The 21,348-nt window shown below is 40.9% G+C and overlaps 1 protein-coding gene across 1 annotated transcript in view; it reads right to left on the minus strand.

Moving 5' to 3' along the window:
• THOC2 (THO complex subunit 2) overlaps positions 1–16,911 on the minus strand; it is a 55,205-nt gene extending 38,294 nt beyond the window's left edge. The window contains exons 1-3 of the mRNA XM_054169763.1: positions 16,785–16,911; positions 9,525–9,583; positions 7,646–7,737 (exon numbers count right to left, since the gene is read on the minus strand). Of these exons, the coding sequence (XP_054025738.1) occupies positions 7,646–7,737; positions 9,525–9,583; positions 16,785–16,846 (213 nt within the window). The 5' untranslated portion in view covers positions 16,847–16,911. The remainder of the gene's footprint in view (positions 1–7,645; positions 7,738–9,524; positions 9,584–16,784) is intronic.
• Positions 16,912–21,348: the final 4,437 nt, after the last annotated feature.

Raw genomic sequence — 21,348 nt, forward strand, 5'->3', positions numbered from 1 at the left:
ATTACCACACACCACCCCAACAGTAAGGCGCACTTGAGCCTTGACATCGCTCAAATCCAACACAGAAATTTAAAAACCTAAAAATGTTATCCTGATATACAGCAGTACAAGACCTATTTTTTCTTAAGCTTCTATACTGTTCTAAAGAGCAATCTAAGAATTTGCAAAGAACAGGAAAACATTTTCAGAAGACTTAAATGTATTTTTTCTGTGGGTTTTTCTGTTCAGTTGGTTGATTAGAGGTTTTTGTAGTTTGGGGGGGTGTAGGGGTTTTGGGGATTTTTTTGTTGTTGTTTAAGAAATGCCAATAGTTTGTAACTTTAGAAGTTTGGAGGCAAATATGCCCTAATATGCCCTAATTTTTCAAACAAAAAACATGTCTCATTGTGGTCGTTTGAGGCTGTGCCTTTAAGAACAAACACTGCTGGAACACACTGGCTAATGTTTTTGGTACTAGAACCAAAACATTCTGATATTCTAAACGAATTTCATTGGTTGATAAACAAAAATTCAGCTTTAGATTGTGAAGCGGTTGGAAAATTTTTTTTTTCCTCAGTTCAGTTCGGTTTGGGAGTTGGGGGAGTTTGGTGTTTCAGCCTGTTCTCCCTGCCTGCTTCTTCTGCGAACTGCTGGACTTGGCCTTCAGATAAGCAAACACTAATCCTGCATGGGCTTTTGAAGCTTGCTAACAACTCTTTTCCTTAGTAACTTGCCTTTCTCTCTCTCTAACCCCTTTTTGGGGAAAAAGGGAGGTAAGGGGGGGAGAGAGGGGGTTCCAAAGAGGGGATCCCTCCCTGAGGGAGGGATTTTTGTTGTGTTATTTGTCTTTGCTGTGTATTTCTGTGTATATATTGTAAATACCTGTATATATTGTGTTATATATAACCTGCTTTCCATATATGCTTGTAAATATATAGCTTTTGCTCTTCGACTGAGTTAGCTGTGGTTTCTTACTCTGTGGAGGAGGGAGAGCTAAGCCCTCTCTCAAGCTACCACATTTATTGGCTGCCCAACTCGGGGCTTGCTGACAAATTAGTTTGATTTATTGCTTGCTTAAGTCGAACGAGCAAACATGAAGGTGTTTTGGCTTTTTGAGCGTCTGTTCTTCTCGGTCTTTGGTGTATTGATCTACAAGTATTGCCTGGGTATGATTATCGATAAGATAGGTAAATATATAATGCAAAAATTATATTTGTGGTTTAAGTACAAGATTCGGCTTCTGTATGATCAGTGCCTGGAATTCTTTTATGTTAAAAAGTACAGGAATGTTACATCTAGCACACTCCCTATTGAGATAAAAGAGTTTAAGATTCCGCTCGGTGAAAGGGTAATTTTAAGTGATGGCTGGGATCCAAAGCTGATTTTCTCGATGTGTGTAGTCCTGCTATCGGTGATGATTAATGTGTATTTGTTGGTAACACTGTACCGGGAGAGAAAAGTGTCTAAGGCATGTTTTGTTATTAAACGGAGGGCAAAGAGACGAAAACACCACCCTGGCTCTGTTTCAGGAACATCCAGTGAGGATGATAATGGAGAATCTGTGTCAGTTAAAGATAAAGCTAAAAAGTCAATCGGCAAGGCAGCTCTGAATAGCAATGGTGATGATTCTGGCAAGCAGCCAGGGGCTGCAGTTGCCCCAAACATGGCGGCTCCCGTGTCCCAGGCAGCCACCATTAACGAGGCAAAGTCATTTCCTCCTTCTTCCATGGCAGGAGCGGAAGCGTCCTCCAAAGCAGCTAATCTGTCTCAAAGCTTATCAGCTTCTGATAATAAGGCAGCTGGAAACCCAAACACAGCTCCAGTAAAGCAAGTAGCAGTTTTAACAACAAGGAAGGGTAAGACTAAAGCTGATTCAGGAGCTGACGGGGATGCACAGCAAGGTTCTTCTGCTGGGGAGGAAGAAAAAATTTGTCTTAAAAATATAGCTGAGTTATTGAGATCATCAGAGGATCGAGATGCATCTCTTGGTAGGACAGCAGCTAGTGGTGGTGCTTCTCAGCTTAAAGGGATCCTTGAGAGGTTGTTGGGACCACAAGTTGAGGAACAGGAGGCAGAGGAGCAAGAACAAGATGACATAACCGACTGCTCTTCACCACGTGAGGAGCTTAGAAATGTGAGAAAAGACAGATAAGGAGCCAGTTCTCGCTTGGCTTGGTAGATGCTATGATACAGGTGCTCCAGCTCTAATGGTTGGAGACAAGTCAGCAGCCCAGCTAGGAACTCTCTCAAAGGATAATGGAATAGATAGACATCTAGGCAAGGCTCTCGGTAAGGTTAATCTGTGGATACGCCTTCTAATGGCGGTTCTCATGAGATACCCTTCCCGAGATGATCTTCCATGGAATCCTAAGCCCTGGACTACCATAGATGAGGGAATTAAGCGTCTGAGAGAATTTGCTGTTAGAGAGGTACTCTATGGTGAACATGAATCTCTGAATCCTGATGATGTTCCTGTAGGAAATGGTCTTACTAAAAAGCTCATCAAGCTTGCTCCTTCTAATTATGCAAACATTCTGGCAAGCAGAATTGTAGCAAGAAATTATGGTGGAGCTCCTCTTACGGTTGGCCAATTCACTGATCAATTGAGACAATTGGATGATAGCATGACACGTGTTTCTTTGGTTTCAGCCATTGAAACTCTGTCTGGAAAACTGGAGAATTGCATGAAAGAGCTGAAGGATGAATTTAAAAACACCATCTCCCAATTGGCACAAAGAGATGATTCCAATTCTTCCTCCAGGTGGGTACAGGTTTCATCTGTGAGGAATAGACATCCTCCAAGGAGGTCATTCCAAAACAGATCAAACCAAAACAGACCACCAAGGCAGTCACGTAGGACTATTTGGATTACCCTGCGTGATCAGTTTGGTGAGAACATGAACAGGTGGGATGGTCAACCAACTTCTAATCTTTTCAGGAGACTGAGAGAACTGCAAAGTGGCAGAACCCGAGGTAGCAATACCAGAAGGGTAGCTGTTACTTCTACAGTTCCCCAGGACAACTCTAGTAGCTCCAACAGTGGCTCCAGTTCTAACACTGCACAGTGTGCTCGTTGCACCTGTGGACATGTTCCCCATAACTAGGGGTGCCCTGCCTCCCGCCAGGGGGAGGAGAGGGGTAATACAGATAACAGAATCTATTGGGATGTGTACATCCAGTGGCCTGGCACTTCACACTTTCAGAAGTACAGGGCCTTGGTTGACACAGGAGCTCAGTGCACCATATTGCCATCAAATTATCAGGGATCAGAGTCCATAACTATTCTGGGAGTCACTGGTGGATCTCAAGAGTTAAGTAAAGTGGAGGTTAATATAAGCTTAACTGGTAAACAATGGAAAAAGCATACAGTTGTGACCGGACCTGATGCACCTTGTATTTTGGGAATTGATTTTCTGAGAGAAGGGCGTTTCAAAGACCCTAAAGGTTACAAATGGGCTTTTGGAGTAGCTTCTGTAGAAATTGATGGACAAAAACTGAAGCTGTCTGCTAGACCTGAGCTTTCTGATGAATCTGCAGTTGTGGGACAACACAAGATTCAGGACATTAAGTTGCCGGTTGCTTCTCGGACTGTGCATCACAGACAATACAGAACCAACCGTGACTCTTTGTTGCCCATTCAGAATCTGATTCGTCAGTTGGAGAGTCAGAAAGTCATCAGCAAAACTCATTCACCTTTCAACAGTCCAGTGTGGCCTGTGCGAAAGCCGAATGGAGACTGGCGTCTGACAGTGGACTACCGAGCCCTGAATGAAGTAACTCCGCCTATGAGTGCAGCAGTACCAGACATGATGGAACTCCAGTATGAGCTGGAATCCAAAGAGGCCAAATGGTATGCTACCATAGACATTGCTAATGCCTTCTTCTCTATTCCCATAGCAGAGGAATGCAGGCCTCAGTTTGCTTTCACCTGGAGAGGAATCCAGTACACTTTCAACAGACTGCCAATGGGCTGGATCCACAGCTCCAGCATCTGTCATGCAGTAATCCATGATGCTCTGGAGGAAGGTGGTGCTCCAGAACACATCCAGTTCATCGATGATATCATCGTCTGGGGTAAAACTGCTGAGGAAGTCTTCGAGAAAGGTAACAAAATCATGGACATTCTCCTGAATGCAGGTTTTGCCATCAAGAGAGACAAAGTGAAAGGTCCTACCACAGAGATCCAGTTTCTGGGAGTGCAGTGGCAGGATGGACGCCGACACATTCCAGTGGATGTGGTAAATAGAGTCTCTACCATGGCAAATCCCACGAACAAGCAAGAAACTCTACGTTTCTTGGGGATAGTGGGATTTTGGAGACTACACATTCCTGGATACAGTCAGATTGTGAAACCTCTGTATGATGTGACTCGAAAGAGGAACAGTTTCCACTGGGGACCTGAACAACAAGCAGCCTTTGACCAGATAAAGCAAGAAGTAGTCCAAGCAGTGGGTCTGGGACCTGTGCGAGATGGTCCAGACATTAAGAACATTTTGTACACGGCTGCAGGTGACAATGGTCCAACCTGGTGCTTGTGGCAAAAAGCTCCAGGTGAGACACGTGGACGACCTCTTGGTTTCTGGAGTCGAGGTTACAGAGGTTCAGAGGCTAATTACACTCCAACAGAGAAAGAGATTCTAGCTGCCTATGAAGGAGTGAAAGCAGCTTCTGAAGTAATTGGAACTGAGTCACAACTTCTCTTAGCTCCCAGATTGCCAGTTTTGAATTGGATGTTCAAAAGCAAAGGTTCCACACCACATCATGCCACAGATTCCACCTGGTCTAAGTGGATGGCCCTGATAACACAGAGAGCTCGAATGGGAAATCTTGAAAGACCTGGTCTGGTGGAGGTGATCTCGAGTTGGCCTGAAGGTACCAACTGTACTAAACCTCCAGAGGAGAGAGTAACTCGTGCTGAGGAAGCTCCTCCTTACAATGACCTTTCTGATGATGAAAAGAAATATGCTTTGTTCACAGACGGTTCCTGTTGTCTCGTCGGGAACAAGCGAAGGTGGAAGTCTGCCGTGTGGAGTCCAACACGCCGAGTTGCAGAGGCGAAGGATGGAGAAGGAGAATCCAGTCAGTTTGCAGAGGTAAAAGCTGTCCAGCTAGCTCTCGACGTGGCTGAACGTGAGAGATGGCCAAAGCTTTATCTCTACACCGACTCATGGATGGTAGCCAATGCTCTATGGGGTTGGCTAAAGAACTGGAAAAAGAATGGCTGGCAGAGGAAAGGAAAACCCATCTGGGCAGCTGAACTGTGGCAAGACATTGCTGATCGAATCGAGAGAATTCCAGTGAAAGTGAGACACATTGATGCTCACATTCCCAAGAGCAAAGCTACTGAGGAACAGCAGCACAACCATCAGGCAGATCTAGCTGCAAGAGTTTCTCAAGTAGACAAGGACTCTGAACTTGATCTCGACTGGAAACACCGAGGTGAGATATTCTTAGCTCGGTGGGCTCACGATTCGTCAGGACATCAAGGCAGAGATGCAACATACCAATGGGCTCGTGACAGATCCATAGACATTTCCATGGATGCCATCACACAAGTCATCCATGACTGTGACATTTGTGCTGCTATTAAGCAGGCAAAGAGAATTAAGCCCTTGTGGTATGGTGACAGATGGTCCAAATACAGGTATGGTGAAGCTTGGCAGATTGACTACATCACTCTACCACGTTCTCGTTCTGGTAAGCAGTACGTGCTTACTATGGTAGAGGCGAACACTGGATGGCTGGAAACTTACGCAGTCCCACATGCAACTGCACGCAACACCATTCTCGGTCTGGAGAGACAGATCCTGTGGAGACACGGAACTCCAGAGAGGATTGAGTCAGACAACGGAACTCACTTCAAGAACAACCTTGTAAAGAGCTGGGCAAAAGAGCACGGTATTGAGTGGATTTTCCATATTCCTTACTATGCACCAGCTGCAGGGAAGATTGAACGCTACAACGGTTTGTTGAAGACCACTCTCAAAGCCATGGGAGGTGGATCTTTGAAAAACTGGGAGAAACATTTAGCACAAGCAACCTGGCTGGTGAACAGTAGAGGTTCAGTGAACCGAGCTGGACCTGCACATTCTGATCTGCTACAGAAAGTAGAAGGTGATAGAGTTCCTGTTGTTAGGGAAAAGAATCTGTTAGGTAAAACTGTTTGGGTATTTTCGCCCTCAGGAGAGGCTAAACCTGTCCGAGGGGTGGTTTCAGCAGAAGGTCCGGGTCACACTTATTGGGTAATGCAAGAGAATGGTGAAATTCAGTGTATTCCACAAAGAGATTTAACTTTAGCTGAGAGAGTTTAATTTCAGAATGTTGTACAGCTACAGCGCGTCCAAAGGAAAGAGTCCCTGAGGAATCTACGGTGCACGAACCCTGAGAACCCTGAGAGCCCTGAGTCAACTGAGAGTCCCTGAGTCCCTGTTTCCCTTTTTCTTCGCTTCGTCTGCGGAGAGACAAACTGTTTTCCATTTTCTTGATTTTGGATTTTCTTGGACTTCTGAATCATCTACATCTGAGTATAGCCGGAATGGACGATGAACTTAACTTACGAACTGTAAATATTGTTCTGGATTGGATGGACAGTACGAACAGCCAATGAAATTGTTTAGAAAGGGGTGGACTGTGGTCGTTTGAGGCTGTGCCTTTAAGAACAAACACTGCTGGAACACACTGGCTAATGTTTTTGGTACTAGAACCAAAACATTCTGATATTCTAAACGAATTTCATTGGTTGATAAACAAAAATTCAGCTTTAGATTGTGAAGCGGTTGGAAAATTTTTTTTTTCCTCAGTTCAGTTCGGTTTGGGAGTTGGGGGAGTTTGGTGTTTCAGCCTGTTCTCCCTGCCTGCTTCTTCTGCGAACTGCTGGACTTGGCCTTCAGATAAGCAAACACTAATCCTGCATGGGCTTTTGAAGCTTGCTAACAACTCTTTTCCTTAGTAACTTGCCTTTCTCTCTCTCTAACCCCTTTTTGGGGAAAAAGGGAGGTAAGGGGGGGAGAGAGGGGGTTCCAAAGAGGGGATCCCTCCCTGAGGGAGGGATTTTTGTTGTGTTATTTGTCTTTGCTGTGTATTTCTGTGTATATATTGTAAATACCTGTATATATTGTGTTATATATAACCTGCTTTCCATATATGCTTGTAAATATATAGCTTTTGCTCTTCGACTGAGTTAGCTGTGGTTTCTTACTCTGTGGAGGAGGGAGAGCTAAGCCCTCTCTCAACCTACCACACTCATTCATTATGTTAAAGGTAGTCATAGGATTTAGACATCTCAACAGTAAAATGGCAGACACTGCACATTGTTACACTGTGAGATGTAAATTATAAAAACCAGTAGGTGGCATTACAGACACGCTGCATAAGCAAGTGAAATATATTCAGTCTTCACATGCCCTTACAAACGAAATAATTTTTAATTTATGCTGAAATTAATACAACTATTCCTGACCATAAAAAGTAGGGGGTGGGGGGAACCAGAGTACATATATTCCAATTCCATACAAATGGAGAAAAAGACAAGAACAACTTTTTCAACATGGAAAACCAAGTCTGTTTAATATTATCCACTTGATTTTCACTCCTACTTTTATACTTTTTTTTTTTTTTTTAAATCAAGCATTTACTATGTATGCAATTATTACAAATTTATACTTACTATGACATCACCAAGAACATTAGAAGCTTGGTCATGCTTTAAGTTTCCTCTGACGACATGGTATGCAAGCTCGTACAAAGCCTGCTGGATGTCTGTCAAAAGAAAACATAGGACTAAGGAACATACTACAGCAATATTTACAACAATGCTGTAGACACATCCTGCAATTAAAGAGGATACACTTCTCTTACCAATGAGGACTATTACTTTATTACTGGTGATAAGACTAAATTTGAGCATCAATATCTAAGACTTCACACAAGCAGACAGTAAGAGATGATCCACTTTGCTGAGAGTTTAAAGACTAACAGTAAAATAGGATGAAAAACTACAGTCCTCTGCCCATAACTTGAGTTTAACAAAGACCTTTCACTTACAACTCAGAAATATTAAGAACATTTATATACACAGACATGTAAAAAATGTTACACACAGAAAACATTACAGTACTTTTTATTAGTATCTCATCACACACATGCTTTCAAAAAACATTTCTCCAGGTGAAAGTAACATTTAATTGGAGACAAAATGCTTAAGAAGGATTTTATCTATTTTTATGGCAAGTCTGCCATAACTCAGGAATGTTGTTTTACAAACACTTGTATTAAACTGAAACACTAAACTTGATGGTTGCAAAAACAGCTAAACTTACAAGGAATCATTCTTAAATTCTGCCATTTTAGTACGTGAAAATAATAAACCCTCATGCTTTCACCTTGCACTTGTGCCATGTGGTCTGCTCAATAAACAATTGCAATGGGTACACAAGTTACAGATATTAGCCACATAAAGTACTCGCTAACTTGGTGACTGCAAACCACTGTAGCTGCATTAAAAGCACGTTCATTTGTTCTTTAAATTGACAGTTTAATTGTACCTATCACAGTGCCTTTGACAAAGAACACTAATTGCTAAAGACTCAAATACAGCAGAATTGATTTAGCCATTAATTCAATGCAAAACATAACTACTACTTCGAAGTGGACAGCATGTTGCAGTACCTAATCTAGTAATTTAAGACAAACCTGAAAGCACAGCATCAGACATGCTTCTGTACTGTGCTCACAGGTACACAAGACAAACCTGACCTGCCTCTATAAGCTCGCAGTAATACTGGACTTAAATAAATGTCTTTTGGGCACTAAAAGGCAGAAATGCAAGCACCAGTGAAGTTTTCAGAACTGGATCCAGGTCATAAAGACTCAAACTGTAGACAGTATCCATGTACCTCACTTCAGATAATCCATATTTTCAGGGGTTTTATCCATCACCAGAAGAACTTAAAACTATTTCTACTGCATATTACTTCCTCCACTGTATGTATCTATCTAGTCATTCCCAGTGGATCTTTTAGAACCTGACAGCAAGGACAAAGAAAAAGAAAACAGCATACAGAAATCATTGACTTCTATGTAGAACAGAGATCAACTGGCAGCATTTCTTCCAAAATTTTGGGAACAGATATTTTGCTTTCTTGAATAATAAGGGATTCATTTTTTGCTGTGGTAAAAACTAATTTTCCTGCAGTACACAATCATACTTGCATATATAAGTGTTCATACATCTGACTTTTAGAATAAAAATCTAGTTCTATGTTGAGTTTGCAGAATGGAATTCAATTTTCTACCATAAAGACCAAATACTAGATCATCTCAGCACCACTTACTGCTGTTTAAGAAATCTTTCACCTGGACATCTGAAAAGAAACATAGTTGTGCATGCTGCTACTGCTTTTTTACCTGTCATATTCACCTTTAGCATGCATTAATAAGTACCATACAAGTATGCCCAAGCAGACACACAGAGGCACCACGATCAATCTTTTCCAGCTTTTCTTTTTCTTTAATCAAAAACAATCCAAAAACCCCACACAACTTACCTCTGAAAACCATGCTATCATGGCTTTTGTTTTCACTGAGCGCACGACATAGCTGCACACTGAAACAAAAGACAAAAGAATATTGGGGGGGGAGGAATTAAAATAATTAGATATTAGCACATAAATATTTGGGTTTTTTAAATATTGTTCTGGCTAAAATAACCCTACATTTGGGCAATTTAAATGGCTGACTACATTTTCATAGAGTAAACGCTAATTCACAAAAGTTACACAGCAAAATAATACAAGACCCCCAAGAGATCTCATACACATGTATATCACATAATTAAAAAACAAACACAGAAAAGTGAGAACCCCGGGCAATTTTAGTATGTGAAAGGAAGCACAGAAGTAACAGCAATAACCTGCTGTTGTTAACTGATGAGGAAAAGCTTCCTGCAGAAATACTATGACTACAATAAAACTCTAGCCTATGAATCATTTTAACATGCAATGTCTTGGCAACAGTAGGACAGAATTCTACTTATTCTAGTCATGAAGAGAATCCACTACAGGCTGCAAAGACCTGTTGTGTTACTTTTATTTTTAGTCACTCCTGAAGCTCCTTCAACCAAATTACCCATATGCAAAAAGTACCCTTTAAAGGCAACGGGAAAATAGGCAGTTTCAAATATAGCTTAATCAGCAGAAACACGCAAGCTCAGAAAAAAAAAAATTGAATATCCCAACAGGTTCTAAATGCTGTTCAAGAGAACGCAATGTACTTGGAAATAATAACAGACGTAGCAAGACAGGGGAATAGATAATTTATTTTTCATAAATGGTAGATACACTTTTCTTAAAAGAAGCAATTAATATTTTTCCCCATCTGTCCCCCTAAAAAGCACCAATTTGATCCAAGCCGGATTTTCTTACATTTTCATTACTACTTCTCCATAATCTACCCAATAAGCACTCACTTCTAAGCCCTCCATACAAAAAACACTAAAGCGAAATATTTGACTCCAAAAAAACTACCGAGATGTGCACTTTGAACCATGTCACCAGGCAGTATTATCAATCAGTCTATGTGTGCAACAACTCTGTCTACTTGGTCTGAAGAGTTCATTTAAGTGACCCGCCTGGTGGATGTGGGGAAGGCTGTGGATGTAGTCTACCTAGACTTCAGCAAGGCCTTTGACACCATCCCCCACAGCAAACTCCTGGCCAACCTGTCAGCCTGTGCCTTGGACAGGTACATGCTGCACTGGGTTAAGAACTGGCAGGAGGGCCAAGCCCAGAGCGTGGTGGTGAATGGTGCCACATCCAGCTGGAGACCAGTCACTAGTGGTGTCCCCCAGGGATCAGTGCTGGGCCTCATTCTGTTCAATATCTTTACTGATGATCTGGACAAGGGGATTGAGTCCATCATCAGTAAATTTGCAGATGACACCAAGCTGGGGGCATGTGTTGATCTGTTAGTGGGTAGAAGGGCTCTGCAGAGGGACTTTGACAGGCTGGACAGATGGGCGGAGTCCAACGGCATGAGGTTTAACACATCTAAGTGCTGGTTTCTACACATTGGCCACAACAACCCCATGCAGTGCTACAGGCTGGGGTCAGAGTGGCTGGAGAGCAGCCATGCGGAGAGGGACCTGGGGGTACTGATAGATACTAGGCTGAACATGAGCCACCAATATGCCCAGGTGGCCAAGAAGGCCAATGGCATCCTGGCTGCATCAGGAATAGTGTGGCCAGCAGCAGCAGGGAGGTCATTCTGCCCCTGTACTCAACACTGGTTAGGCCACACCTTGAGTCAGTGTCCAGTTCTGGGCCCCTCAGTTTAGGAGATGTTGACTTGCTGGAATGTGTCCAGAGAAGGGCAACAAAGCTGGGGAGGGGTCTGGAGCACAAACCCTTTCAGGAGAGGCTGAGGGAGCTGGGGTTGCTTAGCCTGGAGAAGAGGAGGCTCAGAGGAGACTTCATTGCTGTCTACAACTACCTGAAGGGAGGTTGTAGCCAGGTGGGGGTTGGTCTCTTCTTCCAGGCAACCAGCACCAGAACAAGAGGACACAGTCTCAAGCTGCACCAGGGGAGGTTTAGGTTGGATGTTAGCAAGAAAGTCTTCACAGAAAGAGTGATTTGCCATTGGAATAGGCTTCCCAGGGAGGTGGTAGAGTCACCATTACTGGAAGTGTTTAAAATAAGACTGGATGAAGCACTTAGTACCATGGTTTAGTTGATTAGATGGTGTTGGGTCATAGGTTGGACTTGATTGTGAAGGTCTTTTCCAACCTGGTTAATTCTATCCTATTCTATTCTGAATGAAAGATCTTAATACAAAATAAGAGCTTTAACCTCTTCCAGTTTCCTTTCCAGTAATGCCAAAATAGTACTATTAACTTCACATTATTCTAAGATATAAATCTGTTTGATCAAGGTAACAAGAAATCTTATTTCAGATCAGTCTATAAAACAACTTGCTTTATACTTGTAAATTAAAAAAAAAAATGAAGTATTAAACTGAGGTGGGGAGAGGGAAGCAAGTCTTTTCTTTTTGTGAGTCTACCTGGGAAAATTTTGGTAGTAGAAAGGAAGATGCTGGTACTATTCTTTGGATTTAAATCAGTAATTGTGCTTATATGCTTCCATATAGATACTACTACCTCCAAAGGAGGGTAACCTTTCCTGAAGGTGGTACCAGGCAGTAGAGCTGAGCTGAATTAATGGCTTGTTGCTGTGGAAATGGACACATTCACTGATACTTCTTTCCTTCTGGTGATGAAGTTCTAGCCCTCATGTCAGTTGAATCAGTTAAACTGACAAACTTGGCAGGAAACAAATCTTCAGCCATCTTTGCAAGTTGAAGCAGCTTACCAGGAGGTCAGAAAAGCACCAGGCAAAAGAGCCCTCAATAATGAAGGCAAGGCAGGAGCCCTCCATTCCAGTACCACCAAGGTCTGAGATTAGTTCATCTAGTCTCAGCTAGTTGTGCATTCACAAGAATAAAAATTTCAGTATTAGTACAATTAATCCACTCAGGGAAAAAAAATACAAAACTTTACCACTTAAGCACTGCATAGGACAAAGGAAATTTATCAGGTCCCCATTTCAGTTTAACAGATGTAAACTGTCTGCTCAGAGCTTCTGTTATTCCTATCTTGTAGTTCATTGCTGCAAGTTTAGGATGGAGAACTCTTCTACTCTACCAAAACATACAACTCCTCACCCAAATATAAAACTGTATAATAAAAGTAAAATACAATTTAAAAACAGAATAACCTAGAACTTAAAAATAATTTTTAAAAAAAAATCACAGAACAATTTCTGAAATTCAAAATTTCAAAATAAAATTTGGTTTGGATGGATAGGATAAACCGATTCTGAAGCACTGTTGAGCACCTACTGAACAAGCTTTCACACCAGAGCCAGCGACTCACCCTAAGCTTCCCAATTCATACACAATGACCTATATCCTCCATTACATTCCCACGCACAGTATACGGCAGTAATTATCACAAAGTGCATGTGCCTGCAAACATTTAAGTATATGCATAATTTAATTGGTGTGGGTAGCTCTCTAGTCGAGTTAAAGCACAATCAGTTGCATTTTGCACTAAGGATGGCAAAACTACAATTGAACTCTGTTTTCCTGACTCTCAGCCCTTTAACTCAACATTGTGGCATTCCTCATGCAAGGGAAGTAACAAATATATGGAGTGCTTGAAAGATTGAGTCCCAAAATTTCACATTCACAGAATGCTAAGTTTCTTCAGTTCATCTTGAGGCTTAACAAACTGCATAAGCTGCCAGCCAAGCACTTTATTAAAGCCTTAATTCTCCTCCAAAGGGTCTTCAATGTGTTTATCACAAAACAAGGCAAAGGTATCAGTGCCTGCCATTGTATGCATCTTATAGATAGTCATAGACCAGTGTCTTACTGTGGAAGACTACGCAAAACAAGTCCACTACAAAGGACAGCGTACGTATACAGGTCTACACGGCATCTTGCCTGATCAGCATTCACACACAGATTCCAACTCAATCTCTACGCACTATCTGGCAGTAGAAAAAAATATTTCATTAATTGTATTTAGACAGAGAAGACTCTGGACAAAATAGAATATGACAGATAGATGACCACATCCTGACCAACTGACAGTTTTGGCAGCTAGGAACTATTGAAACTACCACATGATGTACATTTATGAATCAGTGTTAGATATTATTACACACCAGTAGATGAATTAAATTTAAAGCACGTACAGTTTTGAACAGGGTCTCTGAACTATTTCTAAGAAGTGAATGGTCACTGCTCACTAAGCTCTATGATGCTGCATTACTAATTAACATTATGACTAAGAAATACAAATTTCCTACCTTCTGCGTTGGATATAATTGTTTATCATAACAAATCAATCACATCAGCAAAAATAAAGTTTGATATTTTTCACAGTAAAAGATCAGTTTAAAATTGGTTTCCTTACTACATTTCTTTAAAACATCCTCAGTTTTGTTTTCTTTATAAGTTCTCAAGATTACAGCAATATTACAAATTCCGCATGCTTTCAAGCATAAGCAAACCACTGCTGCACCACTCAAAGAAAACGCAGTGATTACCTTATATCTGTTCTTAATCACAATAGAAGTTGAAATGCCAAACATAACAAATTATTTACTTTCCTCAATACAGTTTTATATTCCCCCAAAATATAAAACTATGCTTTTATTTATGTAACCAGTAACTGCCAAAATACTACCTTGGGCTGATTCTGTCAGATCACGCAAGCTATTTCACGCTCCAGCAAGTCAATATTTTTTTTTTCCACAAGACTTAATCTTTTCTTTCTGTTAACTGTAAGTTTTTCTCCTGTCATTTTCACTTTTTAACAATAGTTATTTGTCTCTCACCACTCTGTTTACAAAAAAAAATCAAACTCCAGAAGAGTTAATGTTCTGACTTCATGCCTAGGCTTTATTAGACCAGGCCTTTCAGAGTGAAAAACAAACAAACAAAACTTCTTTTTTCCCCCAGTTTCTGTATTTGCTAGAAATGTCAGTTTTGCCCTTCTGTAGTATCCTTCCTCTCTCCACTTTTCTAACTCGGTTTATCAATATAAGGCACTGCTTTCACAAACCCCAAAACTGGAATTGTGGCCTAGACATGATTTGCATATTTATATTAGATAACAAAAATAAGAACTATTGTTACAACTATTCAACTTTAACTTCAATATTTTAAAATATTTGATGTGTATCATTCTGTAACTTTATTAACCTCCAGTGAATCAGGAGGTAGGAAGTTTGAGAAAAATAAACACAAAGTTCCACACTGAAGATTTCCCCAAAAACTTCTTTTTCTAAAGAGTCCTCTATATATTGGCTATAGATACATTCTTTTGCTTCTAGAAAGTTCATACGTACATGACATGCTTATAAAGCTGTCACTGGCAAACTGTTAGCCAGACACAATCACACTTATTTTAAAATGTATGGCCTGTTTTGCAAACTAATCTTTAAATCATGTCTGGAACTGCATTTAAGCCATATTCCAAACGAAGTGGAAAAGCCACAAATACAGGAATGCAGCCTATGATTTGTTTTATTGGTCCAACAGCAGATTAAGTGTCTTCCCATGACAGTTAGGCAGTACTGCTCTAAGGGGAAGAGCGAATCATAGTTTTGTCCTGGTCAAAAGCTGAGGCAACTTACCTGCTACACAGAAAGTTCTGAGAATTCAATGCAAACAAATGCAGTTGCCATTTTATGATCAACTATGAAATTTGTCTTCGTGCAAACTCCATGCAATCTCAGTGACCATAAGAGAGTAAATTACAAAAACCATAAATCATATGTGACTCCTTGAGGCAAAAATGACTTAACAACCATAGAGATACACTAGCAAGTGCATCTACATGTATATAATGCTAGGCAAAACAAGGCATTGTAGCTAGTTTTACTTTTTTGAAAGGCATTAGTATACATTTATATTCTTTTGTATCGGTATACATTTTATTCTTCTGTATTCATACACACATTTATAAACACTTAAGATAAAAAGGTCTTTGTGCTTATTGCATAAATATTGCCACGTTGGATGCAAATTCGACTACTGCTTTAACATCTGAAGCAGGAAATTAAAAATGCAATGCAAACCTCACCATTGTTTGGGAGCTCCGAAACACTGTAATCATTGTAAGAAATGCAGATACAGAAGAGATTTTCATTGCCTTGTATCATTTACATCAAAACATGTTAAACATACATGGTAACATGATAATGGTTAGAACGCAATTCAAAGCCAAAAATGACATGGCTATAAGGGGGAAGCCTTCACTACAAAATGGAGAATGGTGTTTTGTGCAGGGAGCCTGTACATCCTCTATTTCTCTGCCCCACTACCTTTTTATTCATGCACAAGGAAGATCATTACCATTGCTGCACAATCTTCAAACAGATCAGCAACAATAACAACAAAAAAGTGTGCATGTCACGAAGTGTTTCTCAAAGTAATCCCCTAAACACCCATATTTGAAACTACGGGGGTTTGTAGTTGCAACAAACACCAGAAATGCTAACATAGTAAAACTAAACTGACAAACTAGTGAATAAACCTTTGAATAGACCTCCTCAAACACAGCAGACAACACAGGTTAAGACTGCTTAAAAGAGATACACAGAAAGCCCTAAAAGAGAAAGCTCCCAGCACACCTAGATAGCAATCCAGCTGTGGGAAGCTGCAATCAGACCCCTCGATGCCCAAAGGTTATCTTGTAGGATATGACTATCTCATCCTGTCTTGCCTGAATCAAAGAATACAGCGATAGTTTCCTCCGAATAGGTAGAAAGGTGGGAACAAGGACCGAGACCTCTGCTAGAAAGGTCAGCATCGTGGAGCACGCAAATCAGAAACGCTTCATGCTCCATGTTACCCCGGAGGGGGCGGCTAAAGCAGAGCCCGACACCACATAAACCTGACCCAGAGACAGGAAGGGGGCGCTCGGGGTGCGGGCAACGGGTGTCGGGGGAGCTAGGCCCAGCTACGGGGAACGAGTTACGGCGGAGGTCATTATTAACCGACAAAAGAGGCCAAGCAGGATAGAAGAGCGGCCTGCTCCCTTCGGCCGACCAGAGTTTCGTCCCTAAGCCGCAACCGCAAGGACGCAGCCCTGAACGACGTCCTCCCCACCCGTTCCCACCTCTTCGCCACCCCCCTGCCAACGTCCCCCGGTCGATCAAGCCCAAGACCACTCTCCCCCTCCACAGATCCGCGACCTGTAGCGCCTCATCGTCTTCCCGAGTCAAGCCCCCCGCACTCACAACTCGTTCTTGCCCCCTTTCTCCCAGTTCTTTATCCACTCGGCGGGGAGCAGCGCCGCCATCTTCCCCGTGTGGCGCCGAGAGCCCGGATGGTGGAACAGCGAGCCCGGGTCAGAGGGGACGCAGCGGCCCGCGAGGCACGACGGGACACGGACGCGCCGTACCCTGGGAGACAGCGCGCGCCGCCGCATCGTGCTTCTGCATTGGCTCCGCCCTCTGCGCCGCGCGGCGGTGCTCGCGGGGGGCCATTAAAGCGCCGTAGCGCAGTAGTACTGTGGTGGTTTGGGCTTGTGCTAGGCTTTCACGAGGCCTCTGCTGCATGGTCCTGTACGCCCGGGCTGCCAGCGGAGCTCCTCCGGCCTCCCAGAGCCGCGCTTGCTTGGCCACCGCCCGGTAGGGCCGCCCTAGAGACACCTTCTTGCACAATGCTGGCTGCTTTGGTAAATGTTTAGATCTCTCAACTGTCATTGAGAGCAATCTCACTAGATATACTGTCTGTCTTCTCTTTTGGCTAGAGCTACAAACTTCTTTTTGTGTTTTTCTAAAACGTTGACTTCAACAGTACCACGACCGACAGTGTGCCAATGCAGTGCCAGTTCTTGCTGTTCTGAAGTCTGGATTTATGTAGCAAATGCCTGTGGTCTGGGTCTGTGACAGCAGTGGAGGCCATGCAGCCCTGCTTAAAGTACTGTTCTATGACGTTAACATTTTATATATCAATCGCAAAATTAATGACACGAGACCAGATTTTGGAAAGCGTTGAAGGTGTTGACTGTAGAAGAGTTTGCAAAAGTAGGTCAGATGCCTGGTTGCCATGGCTTTCAGTAGGTCTCTCAGAACTACCTAGTTTCAGTATGTTTATCTCACCAGGCACTCACCTGCTGCCTTACAAATATATTTGATTATCTGAATCTTAGGATATATGTGCTTCAAATATCATTAGGGTGTGATACAGCTTTTAAAGGATGGATGTTTTAAGTGGTTTCTAAGGCTTCACAAAGTGAGTGTCACTGAAAAGAATTTCAGGAAAACCTGTGTTCAGGTGTTCAAAGAGTGACTCAGTAAAAGAGTATTTTGTTGTCGTAAGGGTTGGGGTATTAAATAATGTATTAAACACTTAAATAAGTATGGAATAATTATTCTTGGGATTAAAATGCAGTCAATTATTGACAAACAATTTAATCAAGCCAACATTACTACATTTTCTATATTATCCATACATTTATTTTATACAAACTAAATGATATGGTGAAAGTGTGGTGAATGATAGAACTTTTGCAGTAAATGCAATGCATTATCTGTGGGCAGTGACATGCTGCAATTCTGTTGTATGGTAGGGTATTTACAATCCATTTAGGGCCTGTTCTTAGGGAAGTTTATGCTGGTGAGTAATTTTACCTGCTGAGGCTTGTACAGACAATATATGAATAAACTTTTCTCATATATAGAAGTTTGCAAAACCATGTTCTAATATGTAAATATATTGAACTGTAGCTCAGAAATACTTACATTTTTCAATACATTGCAGTTCTCTGGTCCAAGTTACTATTTTCAGTTTTTTTACTAGAAATATGAAGAATGCTAAATAAGCATAGGTAGTGAAACAGTTTTAAGTCCCCGTGAAATCTTTTCTCAGAGTTTATCATCAAATGAAGCAGTGTATATTTCTAATTTCATATTTAGAACTATGGTATAACAGGAAAAGATGGAAAGCATATATATATAAACTCAGGGGTTAGAGATACATTTGTTCTAGAATCAATTTACTTGCCAATTTTCCATTAACTTAACTGACACTGTTTAAGACAGATATGAGAGAGTAAAGATGCCAGGTGTAGCACTTTTTAAGGGACCTAAATGAAGTTATTTAGCATATTAGTTTAGATACATTTTTTAAATTCTCTTGCAGATAGTTCAGCTATTACGCATTTCCTATTAGCTACAATGTATACAAATACATATATCTCTATCAGCCATTTACATTTTTAATGGATTTTACAGCTACAGAATCACAGAATACTTCCAGGCTGAAAGGATTTCTGATGGCCACCTGCTCTAAAGCCCTGCTTGAAGCAGGATCTAAAAAGTTCTGTCAGGCTGCTCAGCATCTTATCTCACAGAGCTGTGAATAGCTTCAAGAAGGTAATTTCACTGTCCCTGTGTTTGAGCACAGAAATATTTTTCCCTTGAGTCAAACTGGAATTTTCCTTGCTGCAGCCTGTATCTTCACTTCTCTGAGAAGAATCTGATTCCACAATATTTCTATAGCACTATAGGAAACATTCTGTGATAGGATTTATATAAAATATGCTCTACTACATATATATCCTATATAACCTCCAAAACATAGACATTCATGCATTTTAATAATACAGGCAAAGCAAAATATTTGAAGATAAGCATGTACCAATTCCTCATCAGATTAATATATTACTGACACAGGGCAGTCTTCACTCCCACACTATGAAATCATGTTCAATTTTGTCTTATCCTTGAGCATGTGGTGGACATCTTTCTTAGTACTATCTGATGTTAGCTGAATGATGAGGAATTTCTACGTTAAAAATACTTATATTTTAGTTCTATAAAACAACCTTTATAGTTTGTTCATCTTTTCATGAAGATTGTGAGTGTTAGAAAAAGTGTCATGGCCATCCTAAGATTCCTATAAATGAGTCAGAGATGCTTGTTAAAAGCTAGGGTAGCTTTTTGTTTCCTTCTGTTATTTCTAGAGGTTGACATTTACCTTTCTAAATATTGGGGAGAAAAGGGGAGGGAAAAAAGGGAGAAAAAGTGATAATGACTTCAAAGGCACAAAATGTCACACTGCAGTCTTAAGTCACCTACTGTGCTTCCTGCTAGAATAAAGCAGCAATCTGAACGTTTTGTCTCAACTACATTAAAGAAAATGCCTGTGTTGGGCACTATGGTAACAGCTGGATAGCAGCAGGAAGTTATTTAGCTCAACACTGTTACAATGTTTTCAAGGGTGTAGTATGTTATCTAGCAAATAGAAAAAAAATTCCAGGTTAATCTTAGAAAAATGTATTTATTCTTAGTTTTCTAAGTAAATGCTACTGACACCAATTAGGAGAGCTAGAAATGTACAAAAGCAGAACTAAAACGTCCAACAGCTCATTTGCTCTGTATTAACCCACTCCATGAATTTGTGGGACAAGGCACAACTTTGTTTTCTGCTCTGAGCTGTAATCAACTGAACTTTCTTTTTCTTATATAGACGTTTAAGAACAACTGTTTGGAATAAAATGTCCTTTATTACTTGGCTTTCGTATCATATCCATGTAAGAATTAATTGTTCTAAGTCCACAATTTTCTTTTTTAAATCAGTCATTTGGCAATTGTTCCATGATTTGTAATTTATTTTTTAAATCAGTCGTTGTTTGGCAATTGTTCCATTTTTCTGGGAATATTTTCTAAATTATCATGCAGGAGAAAAAGGATATGAAGAAGGCACACTTCCACATTTCCCAGATGATTTCCATTTGGTGAATGCTGTTTAGGCAAGTAAGAATCCTAAACATTTACTACTACCAGATGTTTCTATTCATCTGGGCAACCGAAAGGAGAAATATTCTTGGATAGTGATTCTCTTAAAGATCTTATAACTATTAAGGCTTTTTGACATAGCTAAACTCAGTGTCACTTCATCATCCTGAGCTGTAAAATGTTCCAGATTTAATTAAGATCAGTGGATGTGGAGGAACATTCTGCTTGGGAAAGGTTTGCTTGTTTTCAGCTCACATTAAGCAGATTTGTTTCAGTAAGAGCTGTTTGTTGTTTGCCTTTCTTACCCACTTCCCAACATGAGCGAGAGCCAACCACGGATTTAAGTTCCATCCCCAAACCCTGCTGGGCTGTAAGTGCTCTGGGTTCTGGTCAAGTTGTTGGAACAGCTGCATTCATCTTCTTAAGTTGTTGGTTCTGTGTATATTTATGTACCTGCTGGTGGAGAATGGAAGGCAGAAAGACTAAGTTCTTCCACACAATGCCTGTGAAGAAGTGGCTTTGTTAAAAATGATGCTGGGAACAATGCCTAGAGCAATGCTATTGGAACTGTTTGGTAGGCAGCAGACCAGTTACTTTCTTGACAATATATTTCACTCCAGTGTGTATTTCTTTCTGATCAGAGTTTACACTTCTGAAGAATGCTGTTTGGTGTTTTTTACAATTAGTATGAACAAGGAAAGACAGAAGTGTCCCACAAAAGCTCAGGTACAGCAGTGGCTTTGAACAACTCAGAAATCTACACATACAGAAGGGAAATAAAAGGGGTTAAAAAAAGGAAGATAATTGCTTCTTTAATGACAGTCTCACCAAATGGCAAAACGTCAATGGAGAAGTGGAGATCTGCTGGGATTTGTCTCAGGAGTGGAAATGAGCTTTTCTAAGGGGTGTTGCTTCCAACCTATGCTGGAACCATTGCATGAATGATTCCTGTTTCCCTGCTCTGAATAATGAAGGCATAATGGAAAAGTATTAAATTAATTAAGAAACATTTTGTCTTCCGATACATACACCTTCCTAGCAAGCGCTGTATCACGGT

Source organism: Dryobates pubescens, chromosome 18, assembly GCF_014839835.1.
Source record: "Dryobates pubescens isolate bDryPub1 chromosome 18, bDryPub1.pri, whole genome shotgun sequence".
In the NCBI taxonomy this organism is placed as follows: domain Eukaryota; kingdom Metazoa; phylum Chordata; class Aves; order Piciformes; family Picidae; genus Dryobates; species Dryobates pubescens.